The following is a 25,743-nucleotide window of genomic DNA, read 5'->3' on the forward strand; positions in this document are numbered from 1 at the left end:
CCCTAAAATTCCTAGTATTAGCCAACGTGCTATTCACTTTGTGCCCGATCTTGTCCCGGATAGTATCCTGCGTGATACTACTACCCACAATCTAGACATAAGGTTTATATTTGCCCAGATTACTTACTCTTGTGACATCTGCCCGTCCTCCTGTCTAGAAAGGGAACCCAGCTACGCACTAGGCGTTAGAGAGACGGGAAGCCGGCCCTAAAACACCTAGCATTACAATTTGTTTTACAGGACTAATTATATGAGAAGTAAATCTGCAATCATCTTCGAGCGGTGAAGGGCAACTCGTTTTGCATCACTCAAACTTAACCGCGCGTAGCAGCTGACGTTTCAATATTCTTACCAGATAAGTTGGAACGTTTGCAGAAATTTTTTATAATGTGCAGATAAATAGGAAAAATCATAGATGAACGTTATCATTAACCATTACAGACTAATGAAGTATTAATTAACCGTAATAATATATGGTTCTTATATTATTCTACAAAGATTTGAACCAACATGGAGATGGTGTGAATATTAGTCAGGTAACTGGCATCCGTTACAGCTGTATATAGGGCCACGTACCTCAGTGTTTGGACTCTCGTGCTAGCAGACTACGGACATACGCGAGGAGACTGGTGGAGGTAGTGTTGGAGCTCGTGAGATACATTTGGTCAGCTTGTAAGTGTACTCTTCACTCATTTTAATTGTATGGTTGATTTTGGCATAATTTGAAGAGGTGCGAAGTGTGCTGTATGGAGATCCCTTGATGTTATAGGGTATAGTCAGGTTTAACAGGTTCAAGTTAGATGTTAAAGACACGTGTTACATGGTGAAACATGGTTACGTCACAGCTTCATCCTTGTAGTTTCGTAAACCTTTACCTATTTTAATGGCAAGGACGAGTGGTGACAGTATATTTTTGTTGGATACTGTGGGGAGCAGATAACGGTGTATGGTCAAAGTAACAACGTTTCACATGCACCGCGAGGCTTGTAAAATTCCTTGTTATATGGTGAGGGTGCAGCTTTTCAAATGTGGCCCATATTTTTTTTTTTCTCAAGTCAGACTGCGTTTTTTGGTAATGTAACAGGAGTCGGTAATTTGTCTCTTCCCGTGTGTAGAAGTACGTGGCTGATACCGGTAATTTTGTCGGCAGATTATCTAGGCTGAATTCAACAGGCCTCACATGTATAAGCGCAGAATTACATGTGTGAATTTGCATGCAACTAGACAAAGCTATAAGGAAACATCAGTATGACGTGGTAATATTTTACCCAACTTATAAGGAGCATAGGCTAGGCAGGAGGGATACAATGAAATTTGACGGTACTGTTGAGTCCTGTGCCATTTGGAGTTTCCATCAGCCATTGATAATGTGGCTAATTATTATTATTATCATCATTATCATTATTGTTGTACTTTACATTGATCTGCGGTATTACTTAAGAAGTAACCAATGTTACTGATTTTCATTATACTATGTCCCTGCACCTGATCTGCCTCCATAAAGGGTGTTTAGTTATGCTTAGAAATTACAGCATCATGGATGGTGGTTTAGCCCTTGTAATCTGCACATTGTGGGGTTAAAGTATCATGTATGGTTAGATCAGTACTTAAAGCTCCTTCAAAAAAATATAGACCCAGACTGATTCAGTAAATTATATGTGTATAATATTAACTTGAAGGCCGTGTCCTTCATCTCCTACATGTCAGGTTTTAGTTGGAGAAACAATCCCTAATCCTTTTCTTTCATGACAGTATTAGCTCTACACCCAGACAGCTATGTAGCAAAGATAGTACAGTATAGGGTAAGAAATTAATCTTGGTTATCTCAATTTTTTTTTTTTTTTTTTTTTTTTTTATGTAGGGAAGGGGTAAGAAACTTTCATTATCTAGCAGTCCAGTACTGTATTTTTTTCTCTCTCTCTCTTTATTTGTGGCATTTATGTTCCTACATAACTGTGTCTCATGACATGTTGTAGATGGCTGAGTATAGAATAAGTCTACATAGTTGTTGGCACAGATGATTTAGTAATAATAGAGTTTACAAATTTGCCTTTGATTTCTTCACCATGTTATCCTTTTGTGTGTGTGTGTATATATATATATATATATACATACACAGTATATATGTTGGAGGGTTAGTTCCCCTCCCTGGAAAACAACTAACTAAAAAAACAAACAATAAGCCTCGGACAAGGACTGACCAAACGATGACGACCAAGGACCGGACAAAGGACATGGTTATTGGAACGTGGAATGTAAGGGGAGCGAATGATGAGGTCAAAGAAAGAGATTGTCCAGGTGCTTGAAGGTGCGAAAGTGGATGTATGTAGAATAACTGAAGCAAAATGGAGAGGAGAAAGTGTGAGAGAATGGGAGTATGGATGGGGTATATGTGCAGGAGTAGGTGAGAATGAGAGGGCAAAGGAAGGAGTATGTATAGTTGTGAGTAAAAGATTGAAGAAGAGCATAAGACAGTATGGATCACTTGGGTCAAGGATTGTGTGGGTAAAGTTGAAAGCTGGAATACAAATGTGGGCGATTGTGTGTGTATGCGCCAACGCAAGATCGTACTAGAAGAGTGAGAGAAGAGTTCTGGACAAATGTAGAAGTGTGCATGGAAAAGTTTGGAAGGAATGAAAGAGTGTTTTTGATCGGTGATATGAATGGTAAAGTTGAGAATGTGAAGGTGGATGGAATAGTTGGTGAGCGGGGTGTGCCTGCTGAGATAGATGAGAATGGGAGTGCGTTAGTGGACATTTTTGCTGGGAGGGGGTTGGTGATAGCCAATACCATCTTCAGGCATAAAATGATCCACAGGTATACATGGTGAGTGATGAGAAGGGTGGGTGGTGAACTGAATGAAAGGAAGGCAATGATTGATTATGTGTGTGTGGATGAAAGGATGCGAAGATGTGTAAAGGATGCAAGAGTGTATAGAGGTTGGGGGAGTGGACTTTCTGACCACTACTTGGTGGTGGCCAGAATTAGGATGCAAGTGAGATGGAGGAATAGAAGAAGGGAAAGACAAGAGGAAGGAGTAGTTGCAAGGAGAGTGGAAAGGTTACAAGAGGATGAGAAAAAGGCAGAGTATAAGAGAGAAGTGGAGGAACGATTGGGCAAATATGAATTGGAGCAGATGGGAGACGTGGAAGGTGTGTGTAAGATATTTACAGAAGAAATATGTGCAGCATGTGATGTGGTGTGTGGAAGAAAGAGAAGACGGAGGGGGGTGCAAGGAACAGCGTGGTGGACTGAAGAGGTGAGACAGGCTGTGGCACAAAAGAAGACAGCATACAATGAATGGATGAGAAATAGGGGCATGGAAGAAGTTGAGAGGCAGAAGAGAGAGTTATATGTAGAAAGAAAGAGGTGAAAAGATTAGTAAGAGAGGGTAAGAAGAGGGTGGAAGAGAAATGTGGAAGGAATTTGAGTGTAAAGTGGAGGGACTGTAAGAAAATGTTCTGGAAAGAGGTGAAAAGAGTAAGACAGGGTGGAAGTGAAGTTAGCAGGGGAATGAAAGATAAAAATGGTAGATTACTAGTGGAGAAGAGAGAAAAAGTGAGCAGATGGAGGGAACACTTTAAGGAATTGTTGAACATAGAGGATGGAAGTAATGCGAGTATAAGTGCCTGGGGAATGGCTGGGAGAAGGAGGGAGGTGAGAAGACAGAAAGAAATCAGTAGGATAGAAGTTGTGGAAGCAATGAAGAAAGTTAAATCGGGGAAAGCCCCGGGAATTGATAAAGTGTGTGGTGAAATGCTGAAGCATGGGGGAGAGATAGTAGTAGAATGGATGTGGAAGATGTCCAGATTGGCCTGGGAGGAAGGTAGAGTCCCGGAGGATTGGAAGTCAGGTATAATTATTCCCTTGTGCAAAGGAAAAGGGGAAAAAGAAGTGTGTGGTAATCATAGGGGCATTTGTCTTCGTAGTATAATAGGAAAAGTGTATGGTAGGATACTTATTGACAGAGTTAGAGAAAGAACAGAGAAATTAGTTGGAGAAGAACAGAGAGGCTTTAGGAAGGGAAGAGGTTGTGTAGATCAGATATTCATTCTTAGATCTGTAGTGGAAAAGTTTCTAGAGAAGGGAAAGAAGTTGTATGCGGCTTTCATGGATTTGGAGAAAGCATATGACAGGGTGGATAGACAAGGATTGTGGAAAGTGGTAAGTATATATGGAGTAGATGGGAAGTTGTTGAATGCTGTGAAGAGTATGTACGATGGTGCGAAGGCTGCAGTGCATGTGGATGTTGAACTAAGTGAATTTTTCTCTTTGAAAGTTGGGTTGAAACAGGGATGTGTCATGTCTCCATGGTTGTTCAATCTGTACATGGATGGGGTAATAAAAGAGGTACAAGGTAGGGTAGTGGATGTTGGAGTGGCCCTGGTGAGAGAGGTTAGTGTTTTGAAACTCCCTGTACTGTTGTTTGCAGATGATACTGTGTTGTTGAGTGAAGACGAAGGGGAGCTGCAAGGCTTGGTGGATGAGTTTGGGAGAGTGTGTAAGAAACGGAATCTAAAGGTGAATGTAGGGAAGAGTAAAGTGATGGTCTTTGAGAGAGGTGAAGTCAGTGTATGTACAGCGAGGTTGGATGGTGAGGAATTGGAAAATGTGAGTACGTTTAAGTACTTGGGTAGTGTGATGAGTAAGGATGGAGGTGTGGAGGGTGAAGTGCTTGAAAGGGTACAGCAAGGAAGAAAGGTTGCTGGTTCTTTGAAAGCAGTGATAAGAAACAGGGAAGTGAGCATGGAAGTGAAAAAGTTACTACATGACAGTATTGTGATACCAACTCTAACGTATGGAAGTGAAGCTTGGACGTTGTTGGAAGGACACAAGTCAAGAGTGAGAGCAGTGGAAATGAGTTATTTAAGAGGAGCCTGTGGAGTCACATGGAGAGACAGGCTGACGAATGAGGATATAAAGGAGCATTGTGGTGTGGATGTGGATGTAGTAGGAAGCGTTATGAGGAACACACTGAGGTGGTTTGGCCATGTGGAGAGGATGGAGGGTGAAAGACTGACGAAGAGAGGGTATGTGAGTGAGGTGGAGGGGGAAGATGGAGGGGGAGGCCGAGGATGAGATGGAGGGATGGGGTGGAGAGGTATATGAGAGAGGGGGGTGTGAGTTGGGAGCAGGGCAGTGAAATGGCGGAGGACAGGGCGACTTGGAGGCAATTTGTTTGTGGCCACCCCAAATGGGATTGAGGCATCTGGCAATAGATAGATAGATAGAATTTAAGTGCTCAGCATTGTCAACCCCTTCATCCTTAGGCTAACAAATGATAGCTGTATTTCACAGATCTTGAATTTAGCTTTCTCTGTTTTTATTTATTTAATTATTTGTTTATTTATTTTTGTAAGTAATACATTCCCAAACTGAAGTGGTTACATTATCTTGATCCAGTTATTCTCTGTAGTGATTACATTATCTTGATCCAGTTATTCTCTGTAGTGATTACATTATCTTGATCCAGTTATTCTCTGTAGTGATTACATTATCTTGATCCAGTTATTCTCTGTAGTGATTACATTATCTTGATCCAGTTATTCTCTGTAGTGATTACATTATCTTGATCCAGTTATTCTCTGTAGTGATTACATTATCTTGATCCAGTTATTCTCTGTAGTGATTACATTATCTTGATCCAGTTATTCTCTGTAGTGATTACATTATCTTGATCCCATGATCTTTTTTTAAGTATTTGGTTAATACCATAGTGTGTTTGGCGTCTTTCGGGAAGATGACCATGGCTGATTGGGTTAACAATTAGAAACTGAAGTAATGCAGAAAATGAAAAATTGTCAGAGGGAAACCATAAAAATAAATTCCCCTTTATCCACTTGAATGGAAATGTGCAACTATATTTTCTCTGGGGAGTACATTAAACCTGCAGCTGCTGGGAAGAGGCCTCGGTTAAATATAATTTTTTTTTTTTTTTTTTTTTTTCCTGGAACAGTGAAGTTATGCAGATTTAACCATGCTGAAAAGGGAAGTCATGTTTATTGTATGATTCTTGGAAGCCAGATATTGTTAGCTCAAGTGATTGTTTATGGCACACCAATTATTAATGTTTTCCATTGATTGTCCATTCAGAACAAGCATCTGCAACAACAACGATGGCAGCAGAAAAGCTTGGTTACCGCAAAAATGACGCCTCCTTTGCCACACGGGCTATTCATGAGGGCAATGAGCCAGAACAATGGAAGCACATGGCAGTTGTCCCACCCATTTCAATGTCCACCACCTTCAAGCAGGATGGCCCTGCTGATTTCAAAGTAAGTATACCTTATTCATATCCAAGTTTGGAAAACACAAAAAATACTTCAACTTGGGATGCAGTGTTGCCAAAGGAAAATTATAGAAATCTGCTAGATTGGTCTCAAAAGTGGACAAACATAGTTGCCTGAGAATATATTCCATAGCAGCTGCTTTAACATCACAGGTCTCCCTCTCTGTGCATCAAATTTTTAGCAAGTTGTATAATGGGGAAAAGTTTTGAGGGTGTACATGAGAAGACACAGTAAGCCTCAGTACAAAACAGCAGTCACTGAGTAGATAAGAACTCTGTGCAGATTGTTATTATTGTTTTCTGTTACCATTTTCATAAAATCTCAGCCATGGGTGAAAAGCATTGCATCACATGGTGTTTTTATTCAGAGTGACATTTTGCCTTCATACATCCTAGACTTTTAAGCGTGGATTGTTTGTAGAATCTGAGTAGTATACTGTACTGTATTCTGTAATATCTGCTAACTCTGCCAGCATCAGTGTTTGATCACCATTTGACTCATAACTGTATTAGCAAATGATGTTGGTTCATCCATCCATCTAATCGTGTGTGCCCTATCAGGAACGTAAAGGTTCAAGGCTGAACTGCTCATCCCAGATATGTGAGGTGTCCTGTGCCCCTAAGGGGCAATGGTAATCATGAACAATAAACTTTGAACACTCTTTCAGACTTGAATCTTGTGAGTCACATTTGGATGGAGCACCACAACTTATGAGACCAGCCAGTAGCTAAGTGGTATACAGAAAATAGTTTGGCTTCGTGCTTTGTGTGTAGTCACCTGAAAGTAACACTACATTGATGTCTCCACCTACCATATACTGTATATTGGTTATGCTTGCACTTAATTAATTACTGTAATTCATTCATCTAATCCAGTGTTGCCCCATGAGGAGCATAGGAACTCAGGACTAGGCGAGTTGGTCCTGACATTTAAGATGAGAGTGACCAACCTCATTCATCCGTGGGTGGCATTATGTGAACAATAAACCCCAACCACCCCATGGATATAAGCTTGCACTGGCTTAATCCAGTTGAAGTGCCATAATTGCCCACCAAACTACCAGGTGCCATTATTTGGTTATATGGTTACTACCCAGCATAGTAAATGGTTTCCTGGTGTACAGGAAACCATTTGGCTCATTACTCAGTGTACAGTCACCCATAGACAGAAGGAAGAGGAAAGAATGAAGGAAAGAAATACAGAAGAGGAAGGATGGAAAGATGGTAGGAAGGAAAAGAGGAAAGGGCAGGCACCCTAGGACAGCAGTACGTCGAGTGAGTGGATGGTGAGCGCCCCCACCAACCACTTGCAGTTAATAACTTTGTCAAATTAATCATTGCATCTTTAACTCGTTCATGGTTGAGGCAACTCTCAGTATTTTATTCCAGCTGATGCTGGATGATTATTCAGCTGAGTCAAAGGAGCATAAGAATGCTAATAGTGTTGCTAGTAACCCATTGTTTGTTGAGACATATTTACTACAGTATTTTATTCCAGCTAAAGTCAAATGATGCTATTTAGCTGAGAGAGCCATATAACCCTGAGAGTGTGAGGAACAGGACATAAAAGGTAGAGATAAGGCAGCGTGAGTCATAAGAGTGAGTGTTAAGAACTGAATATAAAAGCTTCTGATATGGGAAAATGAGTCATAGGAGTCTGAGTGTTAAAGACAACATAAAAGATTCAGACAAGGGAGAGTGAGTCATAGGAGCCTGAGAGTGTTAAGAACTCAACATAAATGATTCAGATAAGGGGGAGTAAGTCATAGGGTCCTGAGAGTGTTATAGAATTGAGCATAAAGATTCAGATAAGCAAGTCATTACTGTCAACATTACAGTTTCTGGAATAATCAACCACATTGGCTGTTGTCACATTTTTTTTTAGGTGAAAGGGAACTGTAGGACTGGAAGGTTGAGAGTCTTAGTTGCCAGGTGCAGCATTTGCTTGTGAATGCCTGGTGCTGACTATTAATATGGTCAGTATATTGTCCAGTTTATATGCAATTTCATCAAGAAGGTACATTGTCCATATGATGTACTGTGCCCACACTGCAATTCAGCCCCTCACACCACAGCACACTTGTTTACTTCATTCACCACACTGTCACAGTCCTGTCAGTCCTTCATGGTAACCTCAACAAATGACCTCTGGAAGCGTCTAGTTGAAATGGCTGGCTTCATGCAGTCCATTGGATTCATGTTCAGCTAAGCCTAGGGGTAGAACAAAACAACAATTACAGTAACACCATCAAAAATTATTAAGATATGCTGAAGAATAACACTGGTGTATATTAGTACTGTGGGATGCTAATATGTTTTTATTTATCTTTGAAGATGTATGAATATGGACGATCTGGTAACCCAACAAGAGACTGCCTAGAGAGATGTTTAGCATCAACGGAAAATGCAAAGTATGGTGAGTTCATTTGCTTTCTGGCCCCTTCATGTAATGATTCATACAGTTTGTTTATTATCTTGATAGACTTATCAGTCTATATCTGTATCTATCTATCTAGCTAGCTAGCTATGTACCTATATATATATATATATATATATATATATACAGTATATATATATATATATTGCCGAGTAAAGGGCAGGACGCACATCGAGTGTCTGTGATACCAACCGATATCACATGAAACTTTATATCATGCACCTGTAGCCACCAGTGTTTAAGAATATTCCTGTAAAGTTACATTCTATTTCTATTGGAAATCAAGGAGTGTTTTGTAGAAGGAATTAAATGTTTTGTAGGGATTATTGTGCAGAAGGATTTAATCTTAACTAGAACCATTGTACATAAGGGGTTAAGCTTTGCCAGGGGGCCATTGTATTGAAGGAATTACCCAGTAAGCTTTTCTAGGGGGTCTGTATAGATGGAATAAAGCTTCCCAAGGGATGATCATGAAAAAGGAATTACTTCTGAGTAAGCCAACCCACCCCTGAATCACATCATCTTTACGTTTCTGCCCGGATTCGTGCTAAGTCTGTTCTTCGCTCTGCTAAAAATAATTTCATCCGTACTAAATGCTCTCAACTCTCCAGCTCGAATTCTTCCCATTCCTTCTGGCACCTTGCCAAAAACCTTTCTAACAACTTTACCTCATCATCCTTCCCTCCTCTTTTCTACTCTGATGGTTCTGTAGCTATTTCTTCTACTGATAAAGCAGATCTCTTCGCACAGACTTTCTCCTCCAAGTCCACCTTAGACGATTCCGGTGCTGTTCTTCCATCACTTCCCCCCTCTGACTTCCTCATGGCTGACATTAAAATTTCTTCAACTGATGTATTTTCTGCCATCACAGGCCTCAATACTAACAAGGCATATGGGCCTGATGGGGTCCCTCCTGTTGTTCTCAAGAACTGTGCTTCTGTGCTTACATCCTGCCTAGGCAAACTCTTTCGCCTTTGTCTGTCAACTTGTACCTTTCCTTCTTGCTGGAAGTTTGCTCTCATTCAGCCAGTCCCAAAGAAGGGTGACCACTCCCAACCTTCCAACTATTGTCCAGTTGCTTTAACGTCCTGTATTTCAAAAGTTTTTGAGTCATTTCTCAATAGAAAAATTTTAAGGCATCTTTCCTATCACAACCGTCTTTCTGATCGTCAGTACGGGTTCTGTCAGGGACGCTCCACTGACGATCTTCTCACCTACCTTTCAGACTCCTGGTCATCCTCCTTTCGGGACTTTGGTGAAAGCTTTGCCATTGCACTTGACATCTCAAAGGCTTTCGATCGAGTCGGGCATAAATCTTTAATTTCCAAACTCCCCTCCTACGGTTTCTATCCTTCTATCTGTGCCGTCATTGCTAGCTTCCTTTCTGGTCGTTCTATAGCTGCTGTTGTAGACGGCCATCGTTCTTCTCCTAGCTCTATCAACAGTGGTGTTCCTCAGGGCTCTGTCCTATCACCAACTCTCTTCCTTTTATTCATCAATGATCTTCTAAGCTGTACATCTAACCCTATCCACTCATACGCTGATGACTCCACCCTTCACCTTTCCATCTGGTTCCCGCAACGCCCATCTCAACAGTTACTTCAACAAACAAGGGATGAGGCTATGGCACACCTAATGTCTGACTTGGCTCGTATCTCTGACTGGAGTAAAAATAATCTGGTTGTTTTTAATGCATCTAAGACTCAGTTCTTACACCTATCAACCCGACAAAATCTTCCACAGGTGTACCCACTAATGTTTAATAATATTCAGCTTAATCCTACATCATCCTTGAACATGCTTGGGGTTTCATTTACTCGGGACTTATCTTGGAAAGATTATATTACATCTCTTGTAAAATCTGCTTCCAAGAGATTGGGTGTGCTAAGCCGTCTCCGCTCTTTCTTTACCCCTGCACAACTGTTGACTCTATACAGGGGTTTTATCCGCCCTTGTGTGGAGTACAACTCTCATGTGTGGGGAGGCTCCCCACATATAGCTCTTCTCAATAGGGTGGAGTCAAAGGCTTTTCGTCTCATTAACTCTCCTCCTCTTACTGACTCCCTTCAACCTCTGTCTCTTCGCCGCACTGTTGCATCTTTATCTATTTTCTCTCGCTACTTTAATGGTCACTGCTCCTCTGAACTGTCTGCTTGCATTCCTCCACCTCTACGACGGGCGCGTAGCACCCGTCTGGCAGCAAACTCTCATCCCTTTTCTGTCCAACTCTCTAATGCAAGAGTTAACCGTTACTCCCAGTCTTTCATTTATGCAACAGGTCAACTCTGGAACTGTCTCCCTCTGTTTGTATTTCCTGCTGCCTATGATCTCCAGTCTTTCAAATGCAGTGTGTCCAGGCATCTCAAAATGATCGAATCTTGAATTTGGCTCTCTATTGTATTTTGTTTTTCTCTTGGAGGGAACTGTTACTGCGGGCTCATGGCCTTTGGTTCCTTCTTCCTTGCATAAAAAAAAAAAAAATAATAAAACATTGTACTGTACAGAAGGAAGTAAACTTTTCTGAGGGATTATTGTACTGATGAGGTTCAGCATTTTCAAGGCTTTTGCACACATGAAAACAAACAGCAGCAGACTAAGTAGTCCATTTGAGATGCTTGTTAGAGAGGACATATTCAGTGACTATATATAATTCTCTAATTAAAAGATAAGGGTAGGAGTTAAGCTTTTATGAGGCCCATTGTATAGAAGTAAAGCTTTTCTGAGGTTCCTTGTCCTTTAGTTGTTGAGTTTTTTTTTTCTCTCTTCAGGGTTGGTATTTGCATCAGGTCTTGCTGCCACCACCACGATCGTCCATCTCCTCTCGTCCGGTGACCACATTATCTCCATGGATGACTTATATGGCGGCACTAACAGATACTTCCGTCGAGTTGTTTCAAGGTTATTCCCCACCACCACCACCACCATTCTGTGTGTGTGTGTGTGTGTTGTGTGTTGTGTGTGTGTGTGTGTGTGTGTGTGTGGGATGAATTCTTTGCTAATGCATGAACTATCTACTTCTTGTCGTAATATGGTTCTTGATTGGGAGTGCTTTTGATGCAAGTGATCTGTATTTGTAATATTTGTGCATCTTGTTATTATCCTTAAAACACTCTTTGGTTTTTTTCATACCTGTACCTGTTTAAATGGGGGTTATATAGTACTGTATGTGAGTATTGAGAGTGGAAAGCAGGATGGGGGGCTGCCAAGAAGGTGGCTACAATTTCATTTAAATATTTTAAGGTCATGGCTGCTAGGATGTGTAAATTTAGGATATATGTTTTAGGATTAAAATTAATCCATGAAAAGTTCTGCTTAAACTTTTGCATGTGGTTATTTCCCCTCCATATTAATTGCAGCAACATTGTGAGAGTCTTACTCCACAATGGTGGTAATTTATTGCAGTTGTCTTCCTTTCCTTGCCCTTTCCTTTAATACTTCATTAACATTAAGTTCAATTACCTACCATGCAAAGTATAATAGTATTACTGGAAAAAAAAGTGGGGGGTTCCTTCAAATATTTGTAGTACAGTGGCTGACTAGGTTTATAGTGATGTAGTGATGAAGCAGAATGTTGAGCTGATGATTTTGGTGATAAGTACCCAGTAACTAGTAGTGACTATCTTTCATTAACCCGTTAACTGCTCTATACACCCTGGGCTGTTCCAAGTGTGACTGCTCAGTACAGCCCTGGCTGCGCAGGTGAATTTCAAATATAGTGCCATGGTGACCAAGGCTGACCCGTGCAAGCATGTTTGAGTCTTCAAAACTGAAATCGAAAAAGAAAATGAAAACCATACATTCCAGTAGGGAATCAGGCACTTCAATGTTCATCCATGGCTTTACCAAGGTAAATATTGAGCTAACAGTTCCTATATACTTTGGCATGTGTTATCTCAATTCCTAAGACAAAATTTGGCCTTTGGGGAATTTCATTTTTATCCCTATGTCTGCGCACCACAGACACCTCCAAAAAATCGCCATGCCCAGTTAACGGGTTAAATGTAATATTTTGAACATCATTCTTTATTGAACGGATCATAGGATGTTTAAAAGTTGCCCCTTGTATATTTCATTTGTGAGTTAAAATTTATTCACTGGTTACAAAATTTTGCATTCATGAAGGTTGAAAGGGTTGAGGTACAATCCCATGTGAAGTTTCTCTTTAAATTACAGTCTTAACATCCATGTGGTCAGATATAATAATATAGTACTAGTGTGTGTACAGAGAATTGGCTGGATGGTTGTGTAGGAAAATGGACAGGGAAAAATATTCTTTACATATTTTAAAGAATGTAAGAATTTGTTTATACTGTATTATATTAACCCCTGGAATCCAGGGGCATATTTTTAAATTCTTTCTTGCTACCATTGCCAGAAGAGATTCTTTAGATTGAAGGGGTTACGTATACCAGTAACTTACCTTTACACGCCGGGGGTCTTCCGATGTTGCATGCTCCTCCCCACGGGGGATATCCATGACGAAAAAAAAATACCCTTACTTCAAACTCTAGTTTCTGCCAAGCTATAATAGCTAGAGAAAAAATTGAAGAAACATAAGACTCACCAACTCTTCCTCTTTCAAATGAAAGTATCACCACATCTCCAGGTTGTCCTGTTGATGATTAAGGATAAGTTAAAAATCAGAGGGTGGCGGGAAGATATTTGCAGATATACACGTCAACTGGCGTTGCTCTGCGCCCAAAATGGTGACGGCTATACACATCAGCTGGCGGTTAGGGGTTAATTAGCCTGTTTACTGTTTGGGTACATTTCGTAAATGGAGTAAAATCATCAGAAGGTAACAAGAGTACAATAATTTGTCAGAGGGTCGAAGGGTTTAACAACAGGAGTTGAATTGTGTGAATTGTCATAAATTTTAACATTGCTTTCTTACTTTTCAGACAAGGAATAGAGGTAGACTTTGTTGATGCAACAGACCCCAAGCAAATAGAGGCAACCCTAAAGCCCAATACCAAGCTGGTGTGGATAGAAACTCCCACCAACCCTACCATGAAGATTGTGGACATTGAAGCCGTGGCAGCGATCGTGAAGAAACATGGGAAGTCATTCTTGGTGGTTGACAACACCTTCATGTCACCATACTTCCAGCGACCTCTTGATCTTGGTGCTGATATTACCATGAGCTCAGTGACCAAGTACATCAATGGCCACACTGATGTTATTATGGGAGCTATTTGCACCAACAGGTAACTGCCAGTCATATATTACCTCCATTATGATGTAGGAGCCTGAGACTAGGCAACCATGGTCTAGACCATTGAAGGATAGATTATCCCATGTCCCAGGTAGCATTACATGATGGAAAAAATCTCCAGTTACCGCTTGGAGTTTTGTCTTTGTGCATTTTAGTTAAGGCCGAGACTCCGGCTGCTGTATTTTACCACTAGACCACCAGACGTCATTTTAACTTATTATCTGCTGTTGGCGTACTACATACATGGGCGCCCATCTAAGAGAGTGCTATTGTCATCTGTGTTGCAGGTTTCATCAGAAACTGCAGCTGCAAAGAAGATGGCTATATGTATAATGGCCAACAAGCCAGGTGGTCTCTTGTAACTCGGGAAACTATTTAAAATGCCAGGTGATAACGAGATAGCCAGATAATGGGGTGATGTGGATCCTGCAGTGGTGCCCCTGTTAACCCTTTGAGATTCTTATGATGCATTTTCACGTAATTTCAATCCAGCCTGAGAGATTCTGATGACATGTTTATGTGTCATTTTATGATGCTTGTGTAAAATATTCACCATAAGTTGCGTTTACTTGTCATGACAAAAAGACTTGGTCATGAGTCGCGGAATACTTGCTCTGTGCGTGGTGGGTAGTAGTTTTGTAGTTTTGCATGGTTTAAACTAGATTTATATGTCTTTATTTTTTTTATTTATTTTTTTTAAATATAGTGGCAAGGTATAAAGTTTTGGTTTTTATTTAACTTCAACTTGCCATTTTGACTTTTTATTTTCTTTGTCTTCCTTTTTTGAGCATACTGTGGTAAAATACAAATTTACAGCTTTAAAATTACACCACATCCATCATCCTGTCATTAAAAGTATTTTTACATTGACCAATCAAAGAAAAAGATCGCGAAGCAAGTATGCGGTCAAGACCCATAAAAAATTGTGTATCTTTTTCTTCTCGTTTTACCGTGTAATGAAATGCAGAAATAACCATAATCTATATATCATTGAAAAGGTAATTTATTGTAGTTTTGCATAGTCTAAACCAGATTTATATATCATTATTAGTTTTCTTTTTTTGTCTAATATTTTTGTACGGCAAGGAATAAAGTTTTTGGTTTTCACTTAAATTCAGCTCGTTGTTTTTACATTTTATTTTCTTTATTTTCCTTTTTTAACGTACTAAAATAAAGTACAACTATTCAACTTCAAAATAACACCACAACCAGCATCCTATCATAAGAAGTGTTTTTACACTGACCAGTCAAAGAAAAAGATGGCGAATCTAATATGGGGCTGAGTCTAAAAAAAAAAAAAATGTGCATCTCATTCCTTTTGCTTTACTGCACAATAAAGTGCAGAAATATCCATAATCTATATATCATTGTAAAGGTAGTTTATTGTAGATTTGCATGGTTTAAACCAGATTTATATATCTTGCAAGAGGAGAACAAGTCAAGAGTGAGAGCTGTGGAAATTAGTTACTTGAGAGGAGCATGTGGAGTGACGTGGAGGGACAGGTTGACGAATGAAGTGAAGGAACGTTGTGGGGTGGATGTGGATGTGGTCGAGAAGATTAGGAGAAATACACTGAGGTGGTTTGGACGTGTGGAGAGAATGGAGAATGAACAACTGACTAAGAGGGTGTATGTAGGTGAGGTGGAGGGAGGGGTAGACCGAGGATGAGGTGGAGGGAGGGAGTTGAGAGGTATATGAGGGAGGGGGGGGTGAGTTGGGGGGAGGATAGTCAAATGGTGGGTGGCAGAGCGACTTGGAGGCGTTTTGTCTGCGGCCACCCTTTGCGGGATTAGGGCGTCGGGCTATAGATAGATAGATAGATAGTTTTTTTTTTTTTTTTTTTTTTTTTTTTTTTTTTTTTTACGGCATGGTATAAAAAGCTTTGGTTTTCGCCTAACTTCAAATCATCATTTTGACTTCCTGTTTTCTTTGTTCTCCTTTTTTGAACATACTGCGATAAAACACAACTATTCAGCCTTAAAATGACATCAAAACGAACATTCTACATGAAAAGTGTATTTACACAGAGTGATTCAAGAAAAATATTGCACCACAAAGATGTGGGTCAGCGTGAGTGTGGCTGACTTTAGCACAGACATAATCTGCCCAGCCCAGAAACCTGATAGGGTTAACTGGGTGGAGAGATGAAACTGTGACATCTACTGAGAAACCAAACCTCCACATTAATCCTTGCACCTAGCTGTGCAAGACGCTGTCAGCTTCATGAGAACACCAGTTCATTGTATAGGACGGCCCTTCAAGGGCTGTTGGTTGCCAGCGGTGCTTGCTTAATCAGACAGACAGGGGTAGCACAACGACAATAACAACAACAACAGACGATCTGCACAGGCTGTTACACTTTGTATAAGGAGCCATTGGTCTCTTCCCTCATCCTTTGATGCTGATCAATCTTTCCTCATCTTCCTAGAGATGACCTAAACGAAAATTTGCGCTTCCTACAAAACGCCATTGGTCCAGTGCCTTCCCCCTTCGACTGCTTCTTAGTGAACCGCTCCCTGAAGACACTGGCGTTGAGGATGGAACAGCACATGAAGAATGGCCTGGCTGTGGCAAAGTTTCTTGAGGGTCATCCCTGTGTCGAAAAGGTCATGCACCCAGGCCTTCCCTCCCACCCCCAGCATGAGGTGGGTATGATTTTGCTCTGGTTGATGTTTGAATTGCATTGTTTGTTTATATTGCAGCCTTGATGTTTGACCCCACCAGTGAGAGAGTCTCCCGTAACACCTTGAATCTGAGGACATGTTTTTAAGATTGTGTATAGCCATTTTAGATGAGGTGCTGACCAGGAGCCTACATATGATAGCAGTGTGCACCTTGGATGGAGCAGCTGCAGTGTCCACCTGGGAGCTGAACCTCCTCGTATTTCCCTGCAACTTACTGTGGGAAAGACCGTGGTCAGCCCTTGGTGAGGTGCTGTTTACCACAAGGAGTTTAGGGACAGATTACATGAAGATAAGAAACTGGTATGTCTCTGATAGTGTCACAGTTATCATATTCCAAGTTTAAGTTTTCAGACCTATGCTCAAGGCAAGACAGTCATTCTAATAAGAGCTTTTTAATTACAGTTTTAGACACCATGCATTCTAACCTGTTAGGTAAGATAATGGCTTATTCATATGATTCATCCCGCTGCCATATTATTTTATTCAGTTTTGGAGACCTCTGGCACTGGAAAGGTTAGAAATAATCTTTATTAACCCCCTCATTATATGAAGTCTCTCTCATGCTGAGGGAGGGGGGGGTGGCAGTAACATGAATTGCACAAGGAAGATGTTACCATGCTGAAGGACTTTGTAATTTTGATTTGACCAGAGTGTTGAACTACAGATGATACATAATAAAATGATGAATGGGATGAATAAAATTTTATTTTCTCTGTTCTCTTGATGTTTAATTGTTTTGACAGTTAACGTTTTCATCCACAGTTATCCAAGAAGCAAACATTTGGCAGTTCAGGCATGCTGAGCTTCTACATCAAGGGCAATAACTTGGAAACTTCGAAGAAATTTTTCCAGAAATTGAAGATGTTCACATTAGCTGAGAGTCTGGGTGGTTACGAGTCTCTCTGTGAGCTCCCGTGAGTACCAGTTTCACAAGTCATTGCTTGTTGTACATGCAGTCCTCAATATAAGGGGTGTGTCCTAATATATCACAGCTTTTTCCATACTATTGATACAGTACTGTAAATGAGGATATTTGGCAGATCACTATTTCAGCTGATGGCAGAGGATAGAATGACTTGGAGGTGATCTGTTTGCGACCACCCCTTCCATGTTTAAGGCATCTGGCTGTAGATAAGTAGGTAGATATAGCTTTTTGGGTCGAGTTGGAGCTGTAGTTCGCATCATATTACAGTAAAACATCAATATAACAGGCTTCAGTTGAGGGAGGGGGAGACCGAGGATGAGATGGAGGGATGGGGTGGAGAGGTATATGAGAGAGGGGGGTGTGAGTTGGGAGCAGGGTAGTGAAATGGCGGGGGACAGGGCGACTTGGAGGCGATTTGTTTGTGGCCACCCCAAACGGGATTGAGGCGTCTGGCAATAGATAGATAGATAGACAGTAGACTGGAATTCACTTTTATCAGAATCAGGGAGGTACTGGACTAAATTCTTATGTATCGGAAAAAGTCTGATTAAGCCAAAACCAGTCTGGACTGCCTGACCACATCAGCTATGTTCACCACAATAAGGTAAATAAGAGACATGTTTATCAGTGTACAGTATAGTATTATTATATATATTATACCTTTAGATTATTGTAGGATATATAAAGGAGCGTTGTGGTGTGGATGTGGATGTGATAGGAAGCGTTAGGAGGAACACACTGAGGTGGTTTGGCCATGTGGAGAGGATGGAGGGTGAGAGACTGATGAGGAGAGTGTATGTGAGTGAGGTGGAGGGTGGGAGAGGGAGGGGGAGGCCGAGGATGAGATGGAGGGATGGAGTGGAGAGGTATATGAGAGAGGGGTGTGTGAGTTGGGAGCAGGGCAGTGAAATGGCAGGGGACAGGGCGATGTGGGGGCGATTTGTTTGTGGCCATCCCGTACAGGATTGAGGCGTCTGGCAATAGATAGATAGATTATTGTAGTGAATGTTTAGTACAGTACAGTACTGCAGTGGTAGTGAAAACAGTTTAAAAACTGTTGATGCCATCCAGACTAATGTCTGATGTATCGGAAAAAGTCTGGGTTAGCAGGGGGAAGTCCGGATGTCACTTTTATTGGAATTTCTCCTTTTTCGGAATGGCTTGGGCCCCAATTAGTCTGTTATTGTAAAGTTTTACTGTACAGTAAGCCCTCATTTATCCGGACATGATAGAGCCAAAGGCATGTCCCGGTAGTGGCAACATCCGGATAATGAACACTATTCCCCTACCATACCCAACCTCCAACCTATACCTAACCCATTTGTACAGAACCTGTGCTTAATCTGGCAGTATTTTCCAGTCGTTCAGGCATATTTAGACATCAAAACACAAAGGAATATCCAGAGTAATGCTAAACACCAAGAAAACCACACAGGAAATCCACAAAACATCCTGCCTTCATATGACTGTATGTTCAGTACCCCTCCTTATTTTGGCAGTGTTTTCCAGTCATTCTGCCATACTTTGACATCAAAACATACATAGGATTATCCTAAATAATTCTCAACACCAAGAGAACCATGCAATAAAAACATTGGAAACCAAAAAAACACTATTTATACACAACTGTATGTACAGTACCCCTAATTTTGGCACTGTTTTCCGATCATTCTGTCTTATTGAGACAACAAAACACACATAGGATTATCCATATTAATATTAAACATCACGAAAACAATGCATAACCAACAAAAATCCACTAAAAAACTGAAGATGGTTTGAAAATCAGTTATCTGTGATGAGTGATTGCTCCCGGGGCTCAAAAAATAATTCCATGGCCAAATAGTAGTAATAGTAGTAGTAGTAGTAGGGTAGTACTACTACTACTACTGCTACTGCTGCTGCTGCTGCTGCTGCTTCCTCTGCTGCTGCTGCCCCTGCTGCTGCCGCCACCTTTTAATCTTTATTCCCATATACTGTATTCCTACTTATGTCCTGTCATTTCTGCCCAGTCTCGTTGCATACCATGTTTACCTCTTATGCATCAAGGCACTTAAACTCCTTCACTGATCCAGGTCTCTTTCATGTAATAGCCCTTTACAGTACGCAAGTTAGGCTGTTGTCCACTAGTTGATTACTTCATTCAGTGCATGAAAATACCAGGTATGATGCTCTGAAATTGTGTTAGGTTGTATGTTGCACTGTATTAATTTTTTATTTATTTATTTTTTTCTGGACGTCATGCCAAGGGCAAAACACATAAGGGTAGGGAAGGATATAATATAGGCAGTTTGACCATGTACTTGGCAAACTCCTTAAGCATTTTAAAGAAGTGGTGGTACATTCAGATACAGTATATAAGAATTTGAATTGCATTAACCCTGACCCTTCCTTGCACATCTTGACTGCTTAAGAGTGAACAGTAGGGTGTTATGTGACAGCTGTTTGTATGGTCCATAAAAACTTTTTGGTGAAAGCATGTGAAATAAAGAATTAGTGCCTATTTCCATACTTAGCTCTAGTAAAGTTTGGAAGAGCAGCCAACATAAAAATGCAAGGTGTTACATGTCATGGCAGGTCTGTGATGACTCATGCATCAGTGCCCAAGGAGATCCGTGACCAGCTGGGTATAACTGATGGACTGATCCGCGTGTCTTGTGGACTGGAGGGTACTCAGGACCTCATTGATGACCTGGACCAGGCTCTGAAAGCTGTGGTAAGTGGCACTGTTTCATTTATTTATTTTAACCATTTGTACTAGAGTACAGTTTCATAGTAATGGGAATTACCCTTTATTTTTCTGGCATATAAGATGCATTTTCCAAATTGATAATACACTGAAAAGTCTCCATGCCTTTTCAGGGGTGAAAGTTATGAACTTTGACTAGAGTTAGCTCTGGCTCTGTTCAGAACGGGTACATATACAGGTATTTATCCTATGAACTGCCTATCATTGATAGAATGCACAGTGAAAAGCATTAAGTAAATTCATTCATTCATTCATCAACCAATCCTACGTTGCCCCATGAGGTGCGTAGGAGCCTGGGGCTAGGCAAGTTGGTCCAGACATTTAAGATGAGAGTGACCAGCCTCACCCATCCCTGAGTGGCATTACGTGAGCAATAAAGCCTAACCACCCTTTGGATATAAATCTGCACTGGCTCAATCTGATTGGGGCATCTTAATTACCCACTAAATCATCAGGTGCCAAAAATTTGGTTATATGGTTACCATCCAGCATAGTAAATGTATTCCTGGTGTACAGGAAACCATTTTGCTTGTCATTCACTGTAGAGTCACCCACAGGCAGAAGGAAGAGGAAGAAGCAAGGGAAGAAAGACAGAAGAGGAAGGAAGCAAGAGAGGAAAGGGAGGCACCTGAGAGCAACAGTACATTGAATGAGTGGACAATGATCTACCTATTTGTAATATTTTACCGTGAATAAAAATATTGTATCACAGGCTTGCAGTGATACCCCACTGTTTAATAATACTGTCCAAAGTGAACATATTCTTTGATCATTATATTATACCTTAAAATCAAAAGCTAATTACATTGCCCTCCTCCACCCATCTTTCTTTGCCAAAATCTTCCGGAACTTCTACACCACACCACACTACCCGCCAGCTGCAGTTGTTCCAATGATCCCCTCTCCTCAGTTCTGTACAATTCAATCTGTGCATCAGAACTTCTGGAGTTCAGACCTCACCCAAGGAAAGCATTGGCAACACCTAAGTGTCAAAGCTGGAAACTTGGCCAACTGTACATACATTTGCATATATTAAATTATCAGATGCAACTTACTAACATATCTTTTTTTTTTCCTTTACAGGTTCCACATTAAGTCAGCTGCTGTGTAGCTCATATTATATTATGTATTCAGAATAAAACTTTCCTTTATTTTCCCTATGTCCTTTTAGTCAGGAAATTGACATTGATGATATACAAAAATGTAATACCTGGATTTGATGATGTTTACCAGTAGCTGAAACCGTTAGTGCCATCCAGGAATGGAAATGCAGCAGGACTTCTGTGTTTATATTGGAGTGAAATCATTCAGGTGAACTGCAATCTTGGCTGAATTGTGGACAGTGGTGCTTTTTTGTCCTCTGTCTTACGTCAGGTATACCTGCTCAGGGTATTCTTATTTCTGAATATGGAGAAGAAAATATAATTGTACAGTATTATACCTTATGAGTTTCAAGTACAGTACAGGTTTGACAAAGCACATTTGGAGTGTATGACAGTGTATGCACCATGTTTGTCATGCAAATTTTTATGTTATTGGTAAAAATTAATTGACTTAATAAAATGTAATTTTATGTTTGTCATGCAGATTTTTAAGTTATTGATAAAAATTCATTGACTTTATAAAATGTAATTTTATCTTTGTTATGCAGATTTTTAAGTTATTGATAAAAATTCAATGACTTTATAAAATGTAATTTTATCTTTGTCATGCAGATTTTTAAGTTATTGATAAAAATTCAATGACTTTATAAAAAGTAATTCATATGCCTTCAAACAAGTAATTTGGATTTGCATGTTGTTATAAATTTTTATATATTTAATTGTTTAATGATGTTTATATTTACTTCCTGCTGGGCCAGTCAAGTGATCTCAGTGAAGAATTTCTATCAATCTGTCAATAACCAGATGCCGTGCATAATCTCGTAAGGAGTAGCCGTTTGTCCTTTAGTTTTCATACAGGGAGGGGCATTAACCCTCTGCCAACCCACTTGCTGACATATAGGGAACACATATAGGTTGGCTATATGGTTACCACCAAGTGTTGTAAATGGTTTTCTGGCTTACAGGAAACCAATAGGCTTGTCACTGAGTGTAAAACAACCTGAAAAGGAAAGAAAAGTGATGAAAAGTAGCAGGAAAGATGGGAGAAATAGGAAGAGAGGAGAGCAGATGCTAAAAGAATGGTAAAAGCAAAACTTGTTAAATGAACTAAGATCTTATTCTCATAATTTACTGTATTACTGTACTGATATTATGTTTGGAGTATTGTAAGACAGTGCTTTTGACATGTTTCTGAATTTGTGCTGCAGTCACAATGTTTTGTTGTGTTTCAGTTTTTTTTTAGGTTTGGTTATATTTACAGAATGATCATAACCTTGTGCAATGAAGTTTCATGTGAGCAAATATCCGATTCATTAAATTTTTGCTTACTGGTTATTATTATTGTAACTTTCCTTTTCATATCCTAAGAAGTACAGAGTGCTGTATACTGTATCTGTTCTGTTACACAGTTCTAGTCTCCCTCTTGACACCTTTTTCTCAAGTATTCCATGCACACTTCCCTCACATACCTGTTATATTCTCTGCTGCATCTTTCTATCTCATTCTTGGTTTTCTGTTCCTCATTCTCAATCAGCCTTGGTTTTATAATCACTCTTAACTTTTCACTGTCTTTATCCCAGTCTGTGCTTCCACTTTCCAGCATGGGATGAGATAGAATTTAGAAGCTAAAAGATAACTTAGCTGGAGAACTATCATCAACATAGCCAGTGAAATGTATTACATAGTCATTCACATACCATTCAAGTCTTTGGAAACTTGGCTCCACCTCAGAAGTTGGGAGTAAACTCTCAATTATCCGTCGCAGTAAATGACAAAATTTTATATGGGAAAATTCCCAGGAAAACCCCAAAATCAAAATCTGCACCATTGGTTTAGTCACCTAAACAGTTTCCTGGCAGTTTTACAGTACAATGACACTTTATCATGTATATTACACTAGTTAAGGGTGTTTTTCTGTCTTTGATCAGTTATATAGTGTAAGTATAGGATTTATAAAGGGTTAGACCCTTTTAGGGGTACTGCTTCACTATTCATCTGTATGTCACTATCCAACACCCCATTGGCTGCTGTACGACAGATGATTGAGAGTTTACTGTATAACCATCTGCATGTATTGGCAAAACTTACATTAAAATACTCTATTTGTAAGCTCTAGCAATGTAACATCTTGATAGTTACTTGTACAATTCATCTTCCTAGTCATTCCTTGGACTTAGTTACTGCAGTTTGCTTGGAAGAGAGGAATATCATCAAAGAAAACAATTGGCAGTGGCTTGAAATAGTGTGGACCTCTTCCTGTTGGCTAGAGTGCTCTTTGGTAGTGCATTTTAATACCTTTTATATGATGCTCTGCAGTTTTTCGTCAGGATATCCACTTGGACCAGGTAGGTATAAGGTCTGTTCAGAATGTATCCGACGTTAGGCTCTAAAAATATAAATAGGTAACCTGTTGAGCTAGGACAGTATCCCCCTCAAAATAGGCCCCTTCTGACTTGACACACGTAGCTCAGTGTTCTTTCCACTGCCTGAAACATTTTTCAATGTCGGCTTGCAATATCTCCTGCAGGTGCTTTGTCGCATTCATGATCTCTTCTCTTGGTTGAATGTTGCTCAAAACATGCTCGAGGGTGTAAATCTCAATCCAGACTTTCTGAAGACTGTTATCACTGGGGATGAGACTTGGGTGTACAGGTATGACCCAGAAACCAAAGCACAGTCATTCCAGTGGAAGCACGTAGGGACACCTCAGCCAAAAAATTCACGACAGGTCTGCTGCAAGGTGATATGCACTCGCATGTTGACTTTTTTTTTTCAGCTACTGTGATGCTGTGCATCATGAATGCACACAAGAAGTTCAGACTGTCAACAGACATTACTACCTCGACGTTATCTGTCATCTTCGTGACGGAGTTGAGCTGAAGAAACCAGACCTTTGGAAAGCAGTAAGTTTGAAGCCTCATCGTGAAAATGCCCCTACCCATTCTTTTCAATTGATTAAAGAATTTTTGGCCAAGCACAACATCCTGCAGGTCCCATGTAACAATGGCATGTACCGTACTGTACTTTGCCTCCGAAGCTGTCATATAATTAACAAACTGCTACCACATAACTTCAGACAGGATTAAGTTTTAAAATTTTATATATATTTTACCTGTAACTTGTTATGCAGTTTAATCTGACCCTGACCTCAGGTTCAGATACGGTTCAGGCCTTGGGTTCTCTGTTCTCGACCAAGCCAGAGTATGCAGACAAGGAGGGGAAGCCCAAACACCAACTGATCAAAGGCACACGTGTATTAAGCACAGAACAAATTACAAAGAGTGCTGACAACGATATACACAACAGTAAGTGACCAAGCCTATTCAGTACAAATATGTTAACCAATACAGAGTAATACAGTTCACACATTAAATATTTCCATGCTACAATATATCTGGCACTTAGAGCACACTGGATATGCCTCACTAGAACACACACCCAGGTGAGGGCACAGTAGAACCTCTAATAGTCTACCTCGATATGAACACATACACGTGACAGGGACGGAGATATTACCTCACTTCACAACACACGTGACATAGACGCAGCATTATATCATCTATAATACACTTGCGTGACGTAGACGGGATATAAGCTGTTGTATGCTACAGTTGTGTGACATGGGACGTGGGGATATATCACTTGTTATACTCGCGTGACATGGACAGGAGGGGACACTATTCCACAATGTTCTCGCGTGACATGGACGCACAGAATATTACCCTTTGTACACTCGCGTGACATAGATGGGATATCGCCGTGGGTTACATATTGCACATAACCTGTGAGCCGGGGGCACAACACTTATACATGAGTTAACTGTGTATTGCACGGGGGGAGGGGGGAGATGTGAAACGGCCGGGGTTGGCGCCCCTGTACCAATGCTAGCACTCAATATGGATTCCCCATTTTACTGCTTTCTCTGAATAGGAAGCCCACCCCGACTTAATCAGTGGCGTCACAAAAGGTGCGCGGGGAGGTCAAGCGAGATCATCTCTGCCATTGGACACTGAATTAGGTTAGGATGAAGTAATTCGTTTTTCTTATAATATTCAGTAAAAGGTCAGGGGTACAAGACAAGGATAAAGGTTCAGTCAGCCGTCATGTCCGAGTGAGAGGCTCATCAATTTCGAAGCATTGTGACGAACAAGCAATAAACAGTAGGTCAGAGGTAGACTCTGTGGAGAGTGCATCAGTACATCATGTCTACACGATTATTTTATTTTCTGTTATCATACTTCAGAAAAACAGGTGTTTAGTGATAAAGTGGACGGGCGTTTCAACCGACTGTGAGGCGCGAGTGTTGTTGGCGTCAGTTCATAAGCTGGTGGTTAGATTTT

The 25,743-nt window shown here is 40.4% G+C and overlaps 1 protein-coding gene across 1 annotated transcript; it reads left to right on the top strand.

Moving 5' to 3' along the window:
- Positions 1 to 575: 575 nt before the first annotated feature.
- Positions 576 to 22,728, top strand: Cth (Cystathionine gamma-lyase). Its single transcript, XM_080286102.1, has 9 exons — positions 576 to 672; positions 6,094 to 6,275; positions 8,624 to 8,705; positions 11,495 to 11,624; positions 13,628 to 13,933; positions 16,371 to 16,587; positions 17,389 to 17,540; positions 20,129 to 20,267; positions 21,384 to 22,728. The coding sequence occupies exons 2-9, from the start codon at positions 6,117 to 6,119 to the stop codon at positions 21,393 to 21,395; spliced, it is 1,197 nt and encodes a 398-aa protein (XP_080142228.1). The 5' UTR covers positions 576 to 672; positions 6,094 to 6,116; the 3' UTR covers positions 21,396 to 22,728.
- The last annotated feature ends 3,015 nt before the right edge of the window (positions 22,729 to 25,743 follow it).

This window comes from Coenobita brevimanus, chromosome 110, assembly GCF_032717465.1.
Source record: "Coenobita brevimanus isolate Jiangsu-jjx chromosome 110, ASM3271746v2, whole genome shotgun sequence".
NCBI lineage: Eukaryota > Metazoa > Arthropoda > Malacostraca > Decapoda > Coenobitidae > Coenobita > Coenobita brevimanus.